Genomic DNA, 17917 nt, shown 5'->3' with positions numbered 1-17917 from the left:
AAGTTACTTTTTTGAATTTTCTGAAGAAAAAAGAATAAAATTGATACACTTTGAGTTTGAGCAGTTGGAAGTTGCAGTGGCAAATTATATGCAGCAATTTAACACATCAACAAAAGGCTACCTACATATAAGCATAGCAGTCAGTAAGCCTTGATCATTCATTCCACTTTGATGACTAATGTTGTGAAAGTAATTCTTCAGTTTTTGCACCAATAAAAAACATCAAATATATAATAAAAATTGTAATAAATAATGTAATAATAATGTATTAGCTTGTAATTTGCAAAAAACTAAAAACATTTGTTATTAATAAAGAAGAAGAAGAAGGAAACTATAGAAACTGGCATGAATAGAATAAACTTTAAAATAATATCATTGTTGTCACAAAATATGTAGTTGATGTAAAAATTAAAATTTCACGATAAAATAATCATTGATATTTAAATCAGTGTTTTGTAAAATATGCTAAAATTAAAGAAAAAGGTACAACACAATTTATTTCATATGCAATTCAGTAGTAATAAAAAAAAGTAAAAATTCAGCTTAGTTAATTTACAACATTAAATTTGAAATACATTATTTTTCAAAGAATAAACAACTGAAATTTAACAAAAGGAAAAAAAAACAAATAAATAAATAAATTTCACTGTATAAAATTAACAAGTTGAAAGTCAACATGCAAAAGTAAATTGAATTAATTCATTTTGAAAAGGAAAGATAAAATTAGTATATGAAAATGATTGAAAACGACAAGAAGAAGAAGAAGAAATGAAGTGGTGGCTTTGGTAGATCCGAAATTTGAAATTATCCTCTGCAATTTTCAAGTGCACACTTCTTCAAAAAATTATACAACTTCAAACAGAACAGAGAATAATTGCTAATTTTGAATTTCAAGTTTAAATAAGAATACACGCATCTTTCTTACTTTTATTTAAAATGATGATGATGATGAACAAACATTGTTGTAAATAATGATAATATTTTAAATTTGCTTCTTCATCTTCTTTTTATCATAATCATCATCTTAAAAAAGGAATCCTTTTACATAGAAGATGGAAGAATGTTGAAATTTTTGAAACTGAAGAGAGAAGCACCACCAAGAAGAGTTGAACACCTGTTTTTCAGAGTGACTTGATCATTCTTAGCAACAATTTCTCTGCATGAAAGTAGTCAGGTGGTGTTGAAATATCTCCCTCCAAAAACAAGAAGCTAATTTATAATAGCTATAGCAGACAATTGTTGGAAATCGATCAAAGCTGAACGCTTACAGCGGCTTTTTGTTTGACGAAAAAAGAAAGAAAAAACAAAGCACATCCCACTGCAGCACCGAGCAAGTTCATCATCATAGCGTTGACAATAGACAGGTGGATTATGTATAGCACACGCGTTTTCTGGATGAGCTTTTTTGCTTTATGGACAAGGTCAATATTTGGCTACTTCTGTGTGTGGCCTGTACGATTAAGCTAACTTTTACCGAACGTCAAGCTCGTTTTCCAACTCATTTGCCAGCTTTTGACCTTTCGGTTGTGTGTTTTCAACAGTCGGAAGCAGCGGCATTTGAAAATCCATTCTTAACACGACCTCAACCTTCAACCAAGCTTACTTTCTTCTCCTGCTTCTCTTCACCATCATCATCATCATCATCTATTTTCTATCAGAAGCTTTCTTATTTTGTAGAAACCTTTTCATCATTTTTTTTCTTCATTTGTTTTTAATTTAGTTAATTTTTTAATTGTATAACAATGCTGTTTAATTTAATTAAAAATCAAAAATTTTAAACTGTATAAATAATCAACTCCCCGGCCGGGAATCGAACCCGGGTCGCCCGCGTGACAGGCGGGAATACTCACCACTATACTACCGAGGAGACGGAGACTCTTTTCACCCTTTCTATGTTTGTACTGACAAATTGAACTAAGCAAACAAAAACTAACAACTTATTTCATCTAATTTTTCTATATTATATTTGAAAAAAAATAAATTAAAACATACTATGAAAGTAAATTATGAAAAAAATATATCAGTGCACTATCTGGTGAAATACACATTAAAATAAAATTGAACATCCCATACACAAGTGCTAATATATATTTATATATATATTCGAATGCAGCTTATGAATTTGATAAGTTTTAAACGAAAATAGGAAATAACAGTCAGTAAATAGATATTAAATGCTCAATTTGAGCGTATTTTGAAAAACGATCCGTTTCAAAGTGCCACTGAATTGATCAGAGTAAAATTGCATTACCATGACGCTATGATGTTGAGCACGTTTCGATATTGGCAAAGTGAAATTGTCAGAATGGAACAATACCGTCATTGACAACTACAAACGTCAATTTCATCAAATGTAAAATAAGCAGCTCAAAATATCTACTTTAAAGAATTTATAACATCACCAACTTCAACATTAAATCTTCTTATTCATACAATAATAAATCATAATTGACTGTTTTTCGAAAAAATCGAGTTTGACAATATTTAAAAAATTTTATATTTGCATTGTTTTTAGAAAGTTCAATTAAGCCGACAGCGATGTAAATGCAAATAAATGATCATTAGATTAGTTATTGAAAAAATATCTAATTTGAGCGACCAATTGAAAAATTAAACGTATAATTAAACGTAAAATAATAATATAACAAAGTAATAAGTTTTACACGCGCAATTATATGTTAATTAAAGTTGAAAATATCGTTTCATGTGGACAACAATTACTTGCTGTATTACTTACTATCGTCCATATTGAAGCTTTATTTTCAAATAAAACAGAACATAATTGATAAAAACATATATATGAAAAATATCGATTCTTCAGCAAACTTAATAATAATATTCATTTTCAAGAATAAACATAAATAAATAAGCATATATATATTTATAATTTTTAGAATGGAATAGCTCTTCGCATTGACTGGTCTCAAATTTAGACAATGTTGCTATTATTACGATTTCACTTTTTATAGAATTTTTATAAAAAGCTTTTTTGAATATTTAACCCTAATTATTATTCAATTTAACTTTTGTTTTGTGAAAAAAAGAAGCGTTTTGAAATAAAAATATCAAAAATTTTAAAACAGCATCAATAATAATAATAATAATTACAATATAAAAATTAGTTCAGAATATCCGCATAAATTGCATAATATTAGTTTGTACATTCAACAGTTGACGTTGTTTAATAAAGAAAAATATAAATTTTTTAGTAAAATAAATATTTTAAAATATATTTTGCAAAAATTTTATTTGTTTGTTAAGCATAATTTTTTGGTGAAAAACAAATTTTTGCAAATACAAATTTGTGTTAGTGCAAGCCGATTTTGTTTTATTCGGTATTTCTGAGAATTCAATTGAATGAATAATAATAATAATTAGCAGCTTTGTCATCAATTGTCAACAAATAAGTAAAACTTATAAAACAGCTTTCTGTAGAGTTAATTACCGTGTCAGATAAGCAAGCGTTGAAATCAGAAATAAGCGTGAACATCTGAAAAAGAAGAACTGATGATGATGATGATGATGACATATGAGAAGACAATTTACAGAGGAATCAAATTTCCGTTTTTGAGATTCGTATTGGTTGTGCTGGTTTGAAAAAAGAAATTTATTCATGCAGTCAATTAATTCAAAATATTTTCCCCGAGCATGCACTTTTGCAAAGAATATTAGTATGTCAAAATGTTGATGTGCAAAACTTACAAGAATGGGAAAAGCAGCGTTGCGTGAAGAGAAGAAGAAGAAGAAGAAGAAGGAGGAGGAGGAGGAGGAGGAGGAAGAGGGGATTCTTTTTGGAGAGCGTGTTTCTTCATTCGTTTGATAATAGCAGTATGCACTTTGCTATTACTTGCACGTTTAGCTATGTATGTTCAAGCTTGAATGGAAAATGATAATAAAGCTGTGGAATAAATGAAATCGGAAAAGTGGCTATTGATCTTAGCGAATGATGTACAGAACAACGGGTCACATGAGCGTCGGTCTGAGTGGACTGGAAATGCTCGGCCGAGAAATTACACGGCCGTCCTCAAGAAAGCGGCTTTTGTGGAGCCGCTTTTGAAGCGCTAGCCGATGAGCACCGGACCCCGGCAGCTGTTGGGCTATAAATAAGCCGCGTTGACCCAGCTTGAGGTCGCCAAAGCCGTGAACGATTGCTTTTGTCATCGTTACCCAACCAGAGAAGCTTTGTCAATTCAGGCGCTAAAGTAAAAGCCAATGATGTCATTCATATACATATATATCTCTTTTAGCCGACTTGCAACTGGCCGCCACTTGGAAAAAGCCATATGCTTTTCAGTTTCCAATCAGTGATCTGTCATCTCCTACAGTTTCCAAATATGAACTAAATCGAATTATCTTTTTATTATTAACAAAGTGCAACTTTTTCTTCAAAATCCAATAATGAACAATTTATTAAAATACTGCTGCTTTGCTGATAGACATTCGATGTAATAATATATTCAGTTGCAATATGCATTCAAAGTGGCTCTATCGGTGCATGTCTGATTGAACTGGGAAAAAAGGATTTTCACCAGATAAATGACCATCCAAATGCTGCTATCATATTGATTAGCTGAACTTGAGCAACAATTTGAATCAATTATTCAAAAAATTTAGTTTTAAAGAAAAATAAAAATTGTTTGTTAATCGTCAAAATATTAATGTAAAAGTAAAAAATGTAACTTTGATAATTGGTAAAAATATTATTCACACATGTTTTTTAATGTAATGATATGGAAAAAAATTTCAATAAAAATATGTGACAATTTTGAAAGTTTCTCAAGGGATGTACAAGCAGCTGTGAATGACTTTCGGACAGATTTCATTTCTGATTGCAACAGAAAATTTTTCCTTTGAGAATTACCTTTTAAAAAGCCAAACTTTCAATTCATATCACATCACATCACAAAATTATAAAACTGTTCTTTTGCATAAAATTAGCATTTTATCAGTTAACAAAAAAAACAATAAACAAGCAGTCGTTTTTAATATTTTGTTTGGTCAAAAAATTCAAAGTCCTATATAAAATAATAATACAGAGTTGCTAAAGAATTCAATTATACTTTATTAATTATTAAATATTATCCAAATGTGATGGCATTGACTTTTGTTTATACTTGTATTTTCTGTTGCCATTATCATTTTGGATATAATTGATATTTTAAAAATGTATTAAAGATAAAAGTTCACAATGATCTGAACAGACTTTTCAATGTCAAATTGCAATCGAAAATGCTTAAATAATAATAATAATAATAATTGCATTGATCGTTTTTATCCATACCCATGACAACATTCTCAACAACGTATTCTCTTATTCAAATAAAAATATGTATATTCCTATACAAGCTTCCTTTCTTATTAGTTAATTCTGCACGAATACCTAAAAATATTACTTTTTAAAATGGGCAATTTTTAATTCAACTTCCATAAATAGATCAATAAATTTTCATTTGCTTGACACTTTTTTCCATCATACAATTCCACTAAATGACATCATCACTTCTTTATTATTTATTATCGCTTAAGTTTAATATTTGAATAAACTTTATTATAACCATTACACCAACAAAATATTATTTCAATATTAATATCAATCATTGTTAGCATAATTCTACTTCTGAAAATATTGAAAACAAAAATAGACTTTACATTTCAGTCTTTTGTATATTTCTAATTTAATCAATCGTATATTACATTTGATATGAAAAGAGAAATTTCATAAAATTATCATTTCAAATGGATAAAAAGTTGTTGCTAAAAAATTTTAAAGTTACATATATCAGCATTTATTTCATATATGAGTATAAAAATGCAAATTAAAAAAATATATCGGACAGTAGATACAATCTAATCAAATCGAATCCAATATTATTTTTATCAGCTCACAAGAAATTGTTTGATTATTTTTCTGAAACAGTGCTTAATCACACTGCATTGGATTGAAATTGTATATTTAAAAATGTTAATTTTTTAAAATAAAATATGAATAAAATTATTTAAATACAAATGTGAAAATTCTGTTGAATAAGAAATATAATTAAAAACATTTATTCATCACAACAAGTTTCATTGATCTTACTGATACAGGACGTTTGCTTTATCATTCATTGCAAAACAATAAAAATTATTTTTCAAAATGAATAAGAAAACTTATATTTAATATTTTATTAACTAACTTTTGCACGCGTGTGTGTGTTTGCTGAATTTCAATGATTTATTTAGAAAACTTATTGATAGAAAAGAAATATAGAAATGAAAACAACGCTAAAAATGTTTGAATGAAAGTGCTGAATATTTATTATTAAACAATTTGAGATTTTTATTGTTAATAAACAAAAATCTACAGTGTGAGATATAATTTTAATAAAAGAGAACAAAAAACAATTAAACACTTACTGTGCTTGAATTGAACAGCTGCTCAATTTTGGAAATATACTGACCATTCCAAGTGAACCATCATTCGTTTATTCATTCAGCTCCAACGACAGCTATAATTGCATTTAATAGATTCACATTGATGAATGCTATTTATTTACAGCCAATGTATTTGCATGTTGGACAAATTATTATTATTATTGTTGTTGTTTTTGTTGCTGTTGTCTTTGTTGAATAACAATAACAACAATAATAATTCTAAAAAAGAAAGCAAAGATAATAAGTGCAATATTTGTTTCATGCTTAAAAAAGTTTAATAAATGAATTTCAATTCATAATTAAAGGGTGTGTCAAAAATATGTCAAGATAGTAGCAAAATGAATTACTGACAAAGGATGCGACAACGATCGGTGGACAATAATCCAACTGGACACGTTGACACAATCGATCATCCAATATCCACTTGATGGTTATTGTTTTTAAGCTAAATTATAGCATCGAAAATCTATTTACATAATAAACATGAAAGTGCATTTATTGGAAAAGTAAGCCTTTTCGAATTTGATTTGAAAATGATAATTCAAATTTTGAATTCAATTTTATAAATAAATTTGAAATGGGTCAGTAGATTTGGTGTGTTATCAACGAATCCTATAAGAGAAACTAGCCTTTTCAAAAGGCCAATAAAATGTTGAAGAGAAGAAATTATTTCATAATTTTTTTTAAATTTCACTTTATTAAGAAAAAAAACGTAGCATAATAATTTGAACAGATCAAGAATATTTCATACAGAACAATCACCAACAAACAACAAGCTTGAAACAAAGAAACAAGGCACTTTTGTTTTAGAAAAAAATTTTCAAAGTGCCGGATCATATTTTCTTCCATGCACAAAGCCAGAATGCTTGAAAAGAAACAGCACAGCAAACATCCATTTTTGATCACAATTTATCAAATCTGAGCGATAGATAAACTCGACTAAACGGACTAAAGTAAAAAGAAAAATTAAATCTCTCATCAACCTATTGTTCTTTATTATACACAATCAAATTGCACATTCTGCACTTTTATTTCCGTTGCTGCAGAGCGTTAGACAACCTAAACTAGTCGAACATTAAATTGTATATTCAAAAAACTAAATTAAATTAAATCTACCAATCCATCGCTTCGTCCAAACCTTCTCCTTTCACAGCGGATGTTTTAAAAATTTGAAAAGTTCGATTCCTTAAAGCTTCCAAGCCTAAAGCCCGGTGAACTTCAGTAACTGAAAGACAACCAGGAATATCTTGCTTATTTGCAAGAATTACAAGAATGGCATTTTTCAATTCTTCTTCCTAAAATTAAAAATTATCATCTCCAACGCACAGACATCTCTGACAAATAGAATAACAAAAATAAAAATAAAATTTCTTTTGCATACTTCTAACATGGAGACCAATTCTTGTTTTGAAATCCCAACTCTGTCTTTATCTGCCGAATCAACTACATATATCACAGCGTCCGTGTTGGAATAATAACATCGCCAGTATGGACTAAATTGTGAAAAAAAATTAAAATTACAAACAAATTCATGAATTTCGCACTATTCAACTTATCATTAAATTCAAAATATTCCAATTGAAACAGAGGAGAAAATTATATCAGAAACCGTTATTAAATTAAAAAAACTTAATATAATCACTAAATTTAAATAAAAAATGTAAAAGTTATTCATTTTTCTCAGACAATTCCATTTTCAATAAAGCATTTTTTCTCAAAGCACGAATAAACCTGAACATCATTCATATGACAGTACCCCAAAGAGTACTAGAGAAAATCAACAATTCTATTTTATGTTAGTTTCAAACTTTAAGCAAATCTTTCTATAAAACCTATTAAATAGCAAATTAAATAAGAATAATAAAATTTTAAAACACCACAAACTAAAAAGCTATTGTCGAACTGCGCAATACATTTGTAGAAAAAGCAATTATTCATAAATAAAAGAAAACATAAATGGAACAAAAAACTATATGTAGTAAGACGACAACTTTTTATAATTCATCAAGTTTCATAGGTAGAACTGGAAAACGCAGCACTTCGCTATGTCACTGAAATGTAAACATTTTGTTGAAACAGCTGAGAAACATTTATTCTGTCCTAAGCACAAAGAAAGGTTGGTTAGCACCAGCAGTTACCCTGTCATACTAAACAAGGTTTAAACCAAACCATTAAACAAAAAATCAATAAATCTATTTAATTTGCAACGAATTTAATGAAAATCAAACATATATAAATAAATAAGTAAATGAAATTCATGTGATGAAAACATACCGAATGCTTGTCTGACCACCAAGATCCCAAACTTGAAATTTCAAATTTTTATACGTCACTTGTTCCACGTTAAATCCGATAGCTTCAAAATGTGAAAGATTATTCTCAATATCGCATTAAATTTATCCAAACATACTTGGAATCGTAGTGACAACTTCACCTACTTGAAGTCTGTACAATATTGTTGTCTTTCCTGCACCGTCCAAGCCGAGAATCAATATACGCATTTCACGAGCACCAAACAGATTTCGAAAATAACTAACAACACCTCCTGAATAAAGATGCAATAAACGTATGAAAATCATAATGTGATCAGAATTATATCAATGAAATTACATAAAATTTTTTGGCAAAAAGAAAAATTAGATAATACAAATTAAACAATATAATGAACACAAGCAAATTTCTTACGCAAACAAAGTATTCATTTTAAAAGTAATCAAATATTTTAAAAATGAAAAATTTTACAAAAAAATTAAAAATTATTTTAATTTCAGAATTCATTGCTTTCCTTTTGAAAGAGATATTCATTATAAATATAAAACGGCAAAACAAAACGCCCTGTAAAGAACATAAAGCATGCAAAAAAATAAAAAATCTTTTCCAACACTGACGTTATAGATTTGAAACAATTAATTAAAAACTGTTAAATTAAAGGCACAAAATTAATTCAGTATGGAAAACAGTTCTTAATTCACAAATGAATATGCACAATGCAAATCTGACTCTTGTCAAGTCAGTGAATTATAATTAAATTTAACTGACATTTACCCATTTAATAAAACGCAGAAATTTGTCTTGGCAAAGCAGAACCGTTAATAATGTGAACAGAGTTATCAAGTTTAATTAGCTTCTCTTACATAACAAAAAATAACATAAAACAGTAAGACATATTAGATTTTCAAGATTGTTAAACAATTTCCCTACAGCAAGTACAGCTTTGGTACAGTTGATGACAGTATTCAAAGAACAGTTTACCAAAAGCATTGCATTATATGATATTATAATATTTATTTTAAAAAATACAATAAAATCTTTATAAAACAAAAACAAAATTCAATCCAGTCCCAACTAATTTAATTGTCACAAATAATTAAATTTATGCAGTGGAAGCATCATTAAATAATATTTCAAAAGTAAAAACAACAACGTGTTATGGAACGCTTCAACTTGATGAGCAAATCTAATTTCAATATATCACCTTTTCAATTTCAAATCTGAAATTTTCTCAGACAATAAATTTTCCTCTTTGCTATCATTATCATCATCATCATTATTGGTAGAATCTTTATCATCGTCGTCCGGTAAATTTTCTTCATCATCAAAGCTTGAATCAAATTTCACATTTTCATCCAATCCATTTAAGAACATACTCTCGTTCACCTCAACACCTTCGACATCATCCTAAATACAAATAATAATAATAATAATAAACCAAATAAACATTTCAAAATTTACGTCAGTATCTTGTTTTTCTGCTTTGTATTTCGTTTCGTCAGCCTCTTCATCATCCTGATTAATTAAATCGGGGTTGAATGTGAATAATTCTCGACCACTTAAGACAACATCCTTCCCAGCTTTGTAAGCATTGCGTTTACGCTTCTCCTCTGCCACACGTTGCATGCAGCGTTCTTTGCGTTTTCGTTCTTTCCATTTCAGAAACGTTTGCAAAGTTACTCTTACCAAATTATCACCAAGAGCAGCCCGCTCTTTTTCAATCAATTCTTCCAAAGTAATATCATCACTTTTTTTTTGTTCTTCCAATTTTGCCCTGTCCTTCTTCAGAATATAACCCGGTGGAATAGCATGTCTGAAATTGATCAACAAAATTACCTACATGCTTAATAATAATAATATATTCTTTTAAAAACCTATATATGCATTTTTCACCACTTGGACATTCCCAAAACCATCCATACTTGCTTTCTTCCAAAGCTTGCAAAAAAAATTTACATATCTGCAAAATGAAATGATCAAAACACAAAATCTGAGACAACTGTCGAGCAATATACAATAGCAGTTTTAGGCTTATTTTTATCTGATTCTGCATGCTTCTTTTGTACCACTTCATTCAATTTTTCATCATCCCAATTTTCCAAATTATCCTGATCTGAGGAAAATTATTTTTGAAAAATATATAAAGTAATAAAAACAACAACAACAACAACAATAATAATAATAATAATAATAAACAAATATACAAATTCATGTCAACCTGTCATTTCTCGTCTGTCGTAATACACACTTCGCTTCTGTGATTTTCCTTCAATGCTACGATCATGACTAAATTTACACTTGTCACCTTTGGAACACATGCCTTGCTTAAAGAAGAGACAAAGCACGGACTTTGGATCCACCTCTAAAAATTAAATACATCAACAATAAACAGAATTTATTAAGCAATTTTTACCTTTTGATATTTTCGGCATATCAATAACTGGTTTTAAAAGTTTGTTTAAATCACTTAAGTCATCTTCTTTTTTCTTCTTCTTCTCGAATTTCTGAGATTCCACCTGAAATAAATATTAAATAATTTCAATATAATCAACTATAATATTTTAATCACTTGAACGTAAATGCATCATAGATGCATTCATTTTTTAGATTAAAAAATATGAAATGATACTCATTTTAGAGCCTCCTGTTTTTGACACAATACGGTAAAATTTTTTTAATGTACAGATACTTTAAAAACAAATAAAAAACCGTAAGTGATTAGAGTTTCAGAGATTCCTTCATTAAAATAATGATATTAAAATTTAAATCAAGTGACCATTATCAGTTTGCATAAATGAGATGAAATAAATATAATATTGTAAGCGAGAACATTCAAAACAACAAAAAAGAATACTACTTAATGTAAATAAGTGAACATGCAAAACGGAAATTCCATGTATCCAATAATAATAATAATCACAGTTTAAAATAAAAATTTCAACTGATGTTTGCCTTATACATATTATTATTAATAAGTGCATACCTGGCTCATAGATTTGCCTTGATTTTTCATTTGATGGGTCACCATTTTGATGAACTTCTGTTGTTTCGCGCCCTTTTTATTTTTCAAGCCAAAAGTTTTGTCCTTAAAATATACTCAAATTATTATTTTATAAACTACACAACATCAACAACAACACAATAACGAATTAAATCATATAACTATACTAGCTGTAAAAAATTATAAATTTCATTTATTTTAATTAAATAACTGCATTAATTCCAAAAATAATCAACAGCAGAATGCAAGAATCGATTCAACAAAAACACTAATAAATATACAGCAGTACTAGTAAGTTTTCCTTCAATAATGAAGAGAAAATAAAAGTTCAACATTAAATTATTAAATGAAAATTCACTAAGTAACTTTTCTGAAAGTTACAAAAATAAACAAGATGCAAATTCCACTAGCACATTTTAATATGATCTATTAATTAACGGCAAAATGTAATCAGATGAATATGTACACAGATACTCGCCAAATACACATACTCAAACACACACAAACATATGCATCTGTCTACAAAAATTAATGTTTTATATCTAAGTAAAACGACAATAAAATAATCAGATAAATTGAAAAACATAAAATATTTAAATTTATCACTCTAAAAATATCTAAATTTACCATTCTAAAAATGAAAAAGCAATGTCATAAAATACTTCAATGATTTTTTCTTTTTGCTTTTCAATAGTTTTCTTATTTGGCTGATTTCCACCTTTTTTTGGAGGCATTTCCACACACACACACACACACAGGATTATAAAATCAACACCGCTCAGGAACGATTTATGATGAAAGACTGACAAACTACAGTAAAAGCCTAATAATCAGTAAAATTTTACAGTAATTTCTGATAAAAATGATGGATAAAGGTTTGCTAAAAATCTCATTTGTATTTGTTATATCATTATCATTTTTAATTTTTATTTATTTCAGTTTTCCTCCTTTGGAAGAGTAAGTTTTGTAAGATCATGTTTTGTTTTTCGTAATTGCCTCCTTTTTAGAGAAGAAAAGGCGGCAATTAAATTGCCGACAAACTTGGATGATGCTAAAAGTCTTGGTAGAGTTTTATCCAAATATAAAGAAAATCATTATTACGCTATATTAGGTTTCATAGTTGTTACCTACATATTGTAAGTTTCACTGTGATTGAGTGAGTGAAAAGTTGAAGTTCAAAATATTTTAGTTTGCAGTCATTCGCTATACCGGGTTCCGTGTTTTTGAGCATACTCTGTGGTTATTTATTTCCATTTTTTACAGCCTTAAGTTTAATATGCTTCGTAAAGGATTTTTTCATAGTTCATGCCAAAAAAGTACTTTACATAATTTGAAATTTTAGTGTTCATCAGTTGGAGCATCAGTGTGTTATTTCTTATCCCGGACATTTGGTAGACAGTTTGTACAACGCTACTTCCCAGAGCGACTTAAAGATTGGTCTAGTAAAGTATGAATTTTTTATTCATTATATTATTGCTGTTTATTATCCTACCTTTTGTTTGATATGTAAATGCTAAAAGCTCGCTTATCCGTCACTTCGTTATGATTACGTATATTCTTATTTCAGGTGGAAGAAAATGCACATCACATGTTGTTTTATATCATTTTCTTACGAATTACTCCAATTTTTCCCAATTGGCTAATCAACATAGCTTCTCCGTTTGTTGATGTCCCGTTTCCAGCCTTTTTCTTCGGTACTTTTATTGGTAAGACTTGTTTTCAGATATGACACACTGTTAATTTTATGAAACGTTTTAGGTGTAGCCCCACCGTCACTATTATTCATAGAGACTGGACTGAGCTTAAATGAGCTACTTATGATGGAAAATCCTTTCACATTTAAAAGGATCGCATTCATAACAACGCTGGGTGCGATTTCGTTGTCTCCTGTTTTTATACAGAAGTATATGGAAAAGCATAAGCAGCAATGATTTGAACGGACAGAATGTTTTAATTTTTCACTGTTTCTGCAATTTCATTATTTCACTGCACTGAATGTACTAAAAGAATTCCACTATTTATTCAATATTGCACTATGAATAATTTTGAGTATTTAACTAATTTTTAGTGTATTTTTAGTGAAAGACAGTTTTAATAAATTTTCTCAGACGAAAAACCCGACAAAATATGTAAAATTACGTTTTTCTTTATAAATAAAATAATTGTACATTTACATAAGTAATGTGAAATCTTTTCCTACATGATGAAATTATTGTAAAAAAATTTTAAATAACGAAAATTATAAAAAATGAAAATAAATAAAGGGACTTGCATTTATATAATTTGAACTAGAAAAATTATTTTTTAGAGGATCGTCTATTTATTCGATCCTTAATACACTTTGTTTACTGTAGCATAATAATTGAAATCACCAAACATAGATCAAATTGTTTACGTAGCGAAGTAGTCGTAGCTTAGAACAGCTGAAATAGTAAATCACTGAAATATAAAGTTAATAAAACCTCGAAAGTGACTGCAGTAAATTTGATTTTCATTTTTAGGTACAAATGATAACGACATGAATTCCAGTGATAACAATTCGAATAGCAGCATTCAAGAAGAACTGTATTTTGTAGCTGAACTGCAAGGTGTTTTCGACATGAATCATTTGAATCAAATTGTCAATACATCGCAGTGTCAAATAGATTATTTGGATGAAGAAAATTTGGCATTAAGAATGGGTAATACGGTATTTTCATGCCACTGGGAAGAAGTAACTGGAACTGATTTAATATTGAAATTCGTGAAAGAAGTTTACCCGAAATCTTGGAAATTTGTGGCGAGCTCTGAAAAGCGGTTGATATGTTTACCAAAAGCCCTTTTACCAGAAAAAGATGATTCAATTTCCAATTTACAAGAGAATGAAGTTCCGCACAACAAAGCTAACAATGAAATATGAGTTATATTATTCCGTTGTTACTAAGAGCTTATTTTTTCACTTCTTTCCAGCTTATAGTATTTTTTAAAATCATTTTTTATGTGAATATTATGTTTGAAAATTTATTGGTCTTAGATCAGCGAATAAGCAGTTTATTTCTTTATTAAAATTTCAATTCAATATATTGATAAACAACTGTATAAATTGAAATGCATATTTTAGACATGTTCCATCACTCGCAATCTGTCTGATTCAATCAACCATATTCTACCTTGCTTTATAATGTTAAATGTATGAGAAAAACGTCTCAATTCGGTTTGGCGTTCGCAGATGCCTGTCACAGCTATTAATATTCTTGATAAAATTTCATCAGCTAAAATAATAAATTACTCATATGTCAGTTAATGTAAACATTATGTTTCACCTGCTAAGTTCTGAGCGTCAATATCAAGTACGGAAAAGTCACATTCTGGTAAGTTCGAAAGTAACTTGGCAATTTCATCTTTTCCTTCAATGCACATGCCTTGAAAAATCATTCGAGCATTATCACAGTACATCTTTGATATATCCTATAAATAACAAAAACAAATGAAATAAATATAAATCGATTATAATTCAAAATACTTGCCAGGTTTTTCTTAACTACTGTCATATAATAAAGATCTACAAATCGTTTAGCGACATCACAAACGTGATCATGAATTGCCTATAAATTAGCAATTTTACCAACATTGTGAGATATGATAAATCTGAATTCATACTTCAGTTGACAATTCCGTTTTCAGGGATGTTTCCATAGATTCCATTTTTTACCACAATGTTTACAGTACCAATTACAGTATAAAGATTAAAAAGCAAAGATAAACCGGTATCATTTTTGTATCTTTTATTTTGCTTGAAACAATAAATAAAACTGAAATTTTACGAATGAACAATACACAGCCAACTGAATTCATATACATGAAGCCTAAATTGTTTAAACAAAAATCAAAAGCAGCTTTTCTCAACGCTGCTTTAATTCATTTTCAAATTCTTTCAGCTGTTTCATAAACCCATTGTTTGGTCGGATACAAGGACGCTTTTCGCGAACAAATGATAAAGCATTTTCCAAAGTGTAGTTTTCACGCTTCATTAAATATGCTAAAACTATAGTTGCAGATCGAGAAACGCCAGCACTACAATGGACCAAAACGCGACCATTCTGCATTCGTACTTCATCAATGAAGTCCAGACATTCGCCAAAGTAACGCTTAATATTCGCCATTGGGCAGTCAAAAATCTCAATTCTTTTGTAAATAAACTGGTCAGCAAATCTATTTCTAAAACTGTTTGCCAAGTCCAAAATATGTGTTATACGGTGCTCTTGCAGCAGATGCAGCTTTGTCGCTGGTTCTTGACTACCTTATAAAAACATCTCGAATAAAATCAGATAAAAACAAAGAACAGAAAATTAACACTCACTTAGCAATAAATGCGGCAGTATTTCCGCCAATGAGTCATCAGCACTTCTATCCAGAATAAAATACAATCCTGGTGGATGATCAACAGAGGACGGAACTACCATTTCACCAGTTTGTTCAATATATGACCTACCGTCTGGAAGAGTTACTCTAAATTAAAACCGAAATTTGAAAATTATAATCTACTTCATCACATGAATTTGCTTCCCAAAATGTTTTTTATTCATATATATAAATATATGGATTACTCTCATTATAAATGCAGCCTGTCTAAGTATAACCGTATAACAAGTATATTAAAACGTTTTGCTAGCTGATTTCAACAGCATTTGTATTTTGTAACAAGCACAGTTGCAACTTATAGCAAAATTCAAACATAATAATTGGAATATATACCCATATAAACAATTTATCTATAGAATTTAATAAATTCCCAGAGCAATTTGTATTACATGAACATTGTTTTAAAATAAAATAAAGCATGCAAGCTAACATATTACGAATGTTATCAATTAAAACCATATACTATTTCCAACTATTTTTATAATAATAAGTAAAAAGTATACTTTGTACGAACGTTTCGTAGATGGCGCCTTTTCTCTGTTATCAATTCAATAATCTTCATAAAAAGCGTAACTGCAAATGATAATGTAAAAAATAATCACACAAATTAGCATCATATCTGAGTTGTGTACAACAAAAATATTTATTAAAAACTTGCAAAATACAAAATGAAAATATTTAAGCAAATAAGCAGCAACTAGCATAATTTGTACATTTAACGGTAAAGTTTAGAAAAGCGAACAACACTCAAAATTTTATCAAAATTATCGTAAAATCAATCTGCTGTGCTGCAGTTGCTGTTTATAAGCAAGTTATGCAGCAAAAATAAATTTAAAATATTAAAAAATGAAACAAATAGTGAATAAATTTCTTTTTGGAATATAATGCGTCTGTAATTCACAACAAACAACATTACTTCACATCAAACACTGCAGGATCATGTTGCAAGTTACCCAAACATATGGATACCAGAAATTTTCATTTAATTAATTACAACAAGAATTTTAGATAAATCACAGATTCACCTTTACAGGCAGATACCAAACCCCACTAGTCTGCTTCCTACAATAGGTGTAAATTTAAAAGAAATCAAGTTCTATTAAATCTTTTATGTTACAAAATGTTGTTCCCGGATACTGTAACATTTTAACCTATGTATCATAATACCGTAGTGCCATAGAAACATTGGAGTGTTGTGTGTATGAGCGTGATAAAATAAAGCTTTTTCTCCCCCGTTGTTTGCGTCTTGTACCTGTTCGGTACTCGTCAAGCTTGAGTTGCCGCTGCATTCGAAATATACAGTCGACTACCGACTATCGGAAGAGTTCACGGTATCATTTGCAGTGAACAAATGATTTAGAAATTAAAAAAATTAAGGAAAATCAAAATAAACGGCTGTTAAACAGCAAAAAAAATTTCCAAGGTAAATTATCTAGAAAAAAAATGTTTGTGACGAATTTACAAAGGAATAGAACGCGTAGTCGCTACAGTGTAGCGCCTAGAACACTCTTGACAACCATTCATTTTCAAGTTCAGTAGACTGTAATTGATTAGTGCGGCAACTCACACATTCAGCTAATTTACTTCATTATGGCTACGACGGATCAACCGCAACTGCTCAATAATTATGTTATGCAAACATATATTTTCCACAAAACAAAAGGTGAACAAACGAACACAAAAAATGAGATAAATACAACGCAAAAATATATTTACGAGACATTCACGAAGCAAAGTGATGTTAGCTAAAGTGATTAAAGTGGATGTGAACTAAATTTGCCTAATATACAGGCTTTTGGACAATCTTCAACCTTGTATTGCCAGAAAGAT

The 17917-nt window shown here is 29.0% G+C and overlaps 5 protein-coding genes and 1 non-coding gene across 6 annotated transcripts; 3 read left to right on the top strand and 3 right to left on the bottom strand.

The window, feature by feature from the left end:
* Nucleotides 1–1795: 1795 nt before the first annotated feature.
* Tsp_05051 lies at nucleotides 1796–1867 on the bottom strand. The gene has a single exon. It is a non-coding gene; the product is annotated as a tRNA-Asp (tRNA).
* Nucleotides 1868–5169: 3302 nt separating this feature from the next.
* Nucleotides 5170–9463, bottom strand: Tsp_05050 (GTP-binding ADP-ribosylation factor). The gene is made up of 10 exons (XM_003369596.1): nucleotides 9460–9463; nucleotides 8825–8959; nucleotides 8689–8770; nucleotides 7796–7907; nucleotides 7553–7709; nucleotides 7305–7362; nucleotides 6766–6859; nucleotides 6537–6633; nucleotides 6177–6199; nucleotides 5170–5232 (listed from the first exon to the last, which is right to left on the bottom strand). The coding sequence occupies exons 1-10, from the start codon at nucleotides 9461–9463 to the stop codon at nucleotides 5170–5172; spliced, it is 825 nt and encodes a 274-aa protein (XP_003369644.1).
* Nucleotides 9464–9885: 422 nt separating this feature from the next.
* On the bottom strand, nucleotides 9886–12420 carry Tsp_05049 (zinc finger CCCH domain-containing protein 15). Its single transcript, XM_003369595.1, has 9 exons — nucleotides 12349–12420; nucleotides 12161–12205; nucleotides 11669–11770; nucleotides 11099–11201; nucleotides 10904–11047; nucleotides 10701–10798; nucleotides 10560–10645; nucleotides 10147–10498; nucleotides 9886–10092 (listed from the first exon to the last, which is right to left on the bottom strand). Exons 1-9 carry the CDS (start codon nucleotides 12418–12420, stop codon nucleotides 9886–9888), a joined length of 1209 nt encoding a protein of 402 aa, XP_003369643.1.
* A 131-nt stretch (nucleotides 12421–12551) lies between these two features.
* Tsp_05048 (transmembrane protein 41B) lies at nucleotides 12552–14021 on the top strand. Its single transcript, XM_003369594.1, has 8 exons — nucleotides 12552–12561; nucleotides 12626–12643; nucleotides 12696–12754; nucleotides 12883–12905; nucleotides 13029–13128; nucleotides 13254–13392; nucleotides 13445–13575; nucleotides 13995–14021. Exons 1-8 carry the CDS (start codon nucleotides 12552–12554, stop codon nucleotides 14019–14021), a joined length of 507 nt encoding a protein of 168 aa, XP_003369642.1.
* A 183-nt stretch (nucleotides 14022–14204) lies between these two features.
* On the top strand, nucleotides 14205–14585 carry Tsp_05047 (conserved hypothetical protein). Its single transcript, XM_003369593.1, has one exon. The coding sequence runs from the start codon at nucleotides 14205–14207 to the stop codon at nucleotides 14583–14585; it is 381 nt and encodes a 126-aa protein (XP_003369641.1).
* A 394-nt stretch (nucleotides 14586–14979) lies between these two features.
* Tsp_05046 (conserved hypothetical protein) lies at nucleotides 14980–16085 on the top strand. The gene is made up of 3 exons (XM_003369592.1): nucleotides 14980–15036; nucleotides 15683–15807; nucleotides 15902–16085. Exons 1-3 carry the CDS (start codon nucleotides 14980–14982, stop codon nucleotides 16083–16085), a joined length of 366 nt encoding a protein of 121 aa, XP_003369640.1.
* The last annotated feature ends 1832 nt before the right edge of the window (nucleotides 16086–17917 follow it).

The sequence above is a fragment of the Trichinella spiralis genome, assembly GCF_000181795.1.
Source record: "Trichinella spiralis strain ISS 195 chromosome Unknown Scfld1557, whole genome shotgun sequence".
NCBI lineage: Eukaryota > Metazoa > Nematoda > Enoplea > Trichinellida > Trichinellidae > Trichinella > Trichinella spiralis.
Note: the sequence above shows the minus strand (reverse complement) of the source record. Positions and strands in the feature narration are given on the sequence as shown.

Excerpts from the sequence above, each read along its gene's own strand:
- Tsp_05050 (XM_003369596.1), bottom strand. Across the intron at positions 8,771-8,824 it reads AGTTGTCACTACGATTCCAA|CTATCGGATTTAACGTGGAA; the intron begins GTATGTTTGGAT and ends CACATTTTGAAG. Across the intron at positions 7,710-7,795 it reads AATTGGTCTCCATGTTAGAA|GAAGAAGAATTGAAAAATGC; the intron begins GTATGCAAAAGA and ends TTTTAATTTTAG.
- Tsp_05049 (XM_003369595.1), bottom strand. The coding sequence starts at position 12,420 with ATGCCTCCAAAAAAAGGTGGAAATCAGCCAAATAAGAAAACTATTGAA. Across the intron at positions 11,202-11,668 it reads AAGGCAAATCTATGAGCCAG|GTGGAATCTCAGAAATTCGA; the intron begins GTATGCACTTAT and ends TATTTATTTCAG. Across the intron at positions 11,048-11,098 it reads TATGCCGAAAATATCAAAAG|AGGTGGATCCAAAGTCCGTG; the intron begins GTAAAAATTGCT and ends TTTAATTTTTAG.
- Tsp_05048 (XM_003369594.1), top strand. Across the intron at positions 12,906-13,028 it reads TTCGCTATACCGGGTTCCGT|TGTTCATCAGTTGGAGCATC; the intron begins GTTTTTGAGCAT and ends TTGAAATTTTAG. Across the intron at positions 13,129-13,253 it reads GCGACTTAAAGATTGGTCTA|GTGGAAGAAAATGCACATCA; the intron begins GTAAAGTATGAA and ends TTCTTATTTCAG.
- Tsp_05047 (XM_003369593.1), top strand. The coding sequence starts at position 14,205 with ATGAATTCCAGTGATAACAATTCGAATAGCAGCATTCAAGAAGAACTG.
- Tsp_05046 (XM_003369592.1), top strand. The coding sequence starts at position 14,980 with ATGTTTCACCTGCTAAGTTCTGAGCGTCAATATCAAGTACGGAAAAGT. Across the intron at positions 15,037-15,682 it reads TACGGAAAAGTCACATTCTG|TTTTCACGCTTCATTAAATA; the intron begins GTAAGTTCGAAA and ends TCCAAAGTGTAG. Across the intron at positions 15,808-15,901 it reads AAGTCCAGACATTCGCCAAA|TCCAAAATATGTGTTATACG; the intron begins GTAACGCTTAAT and ends CTGTTTGCCAAG.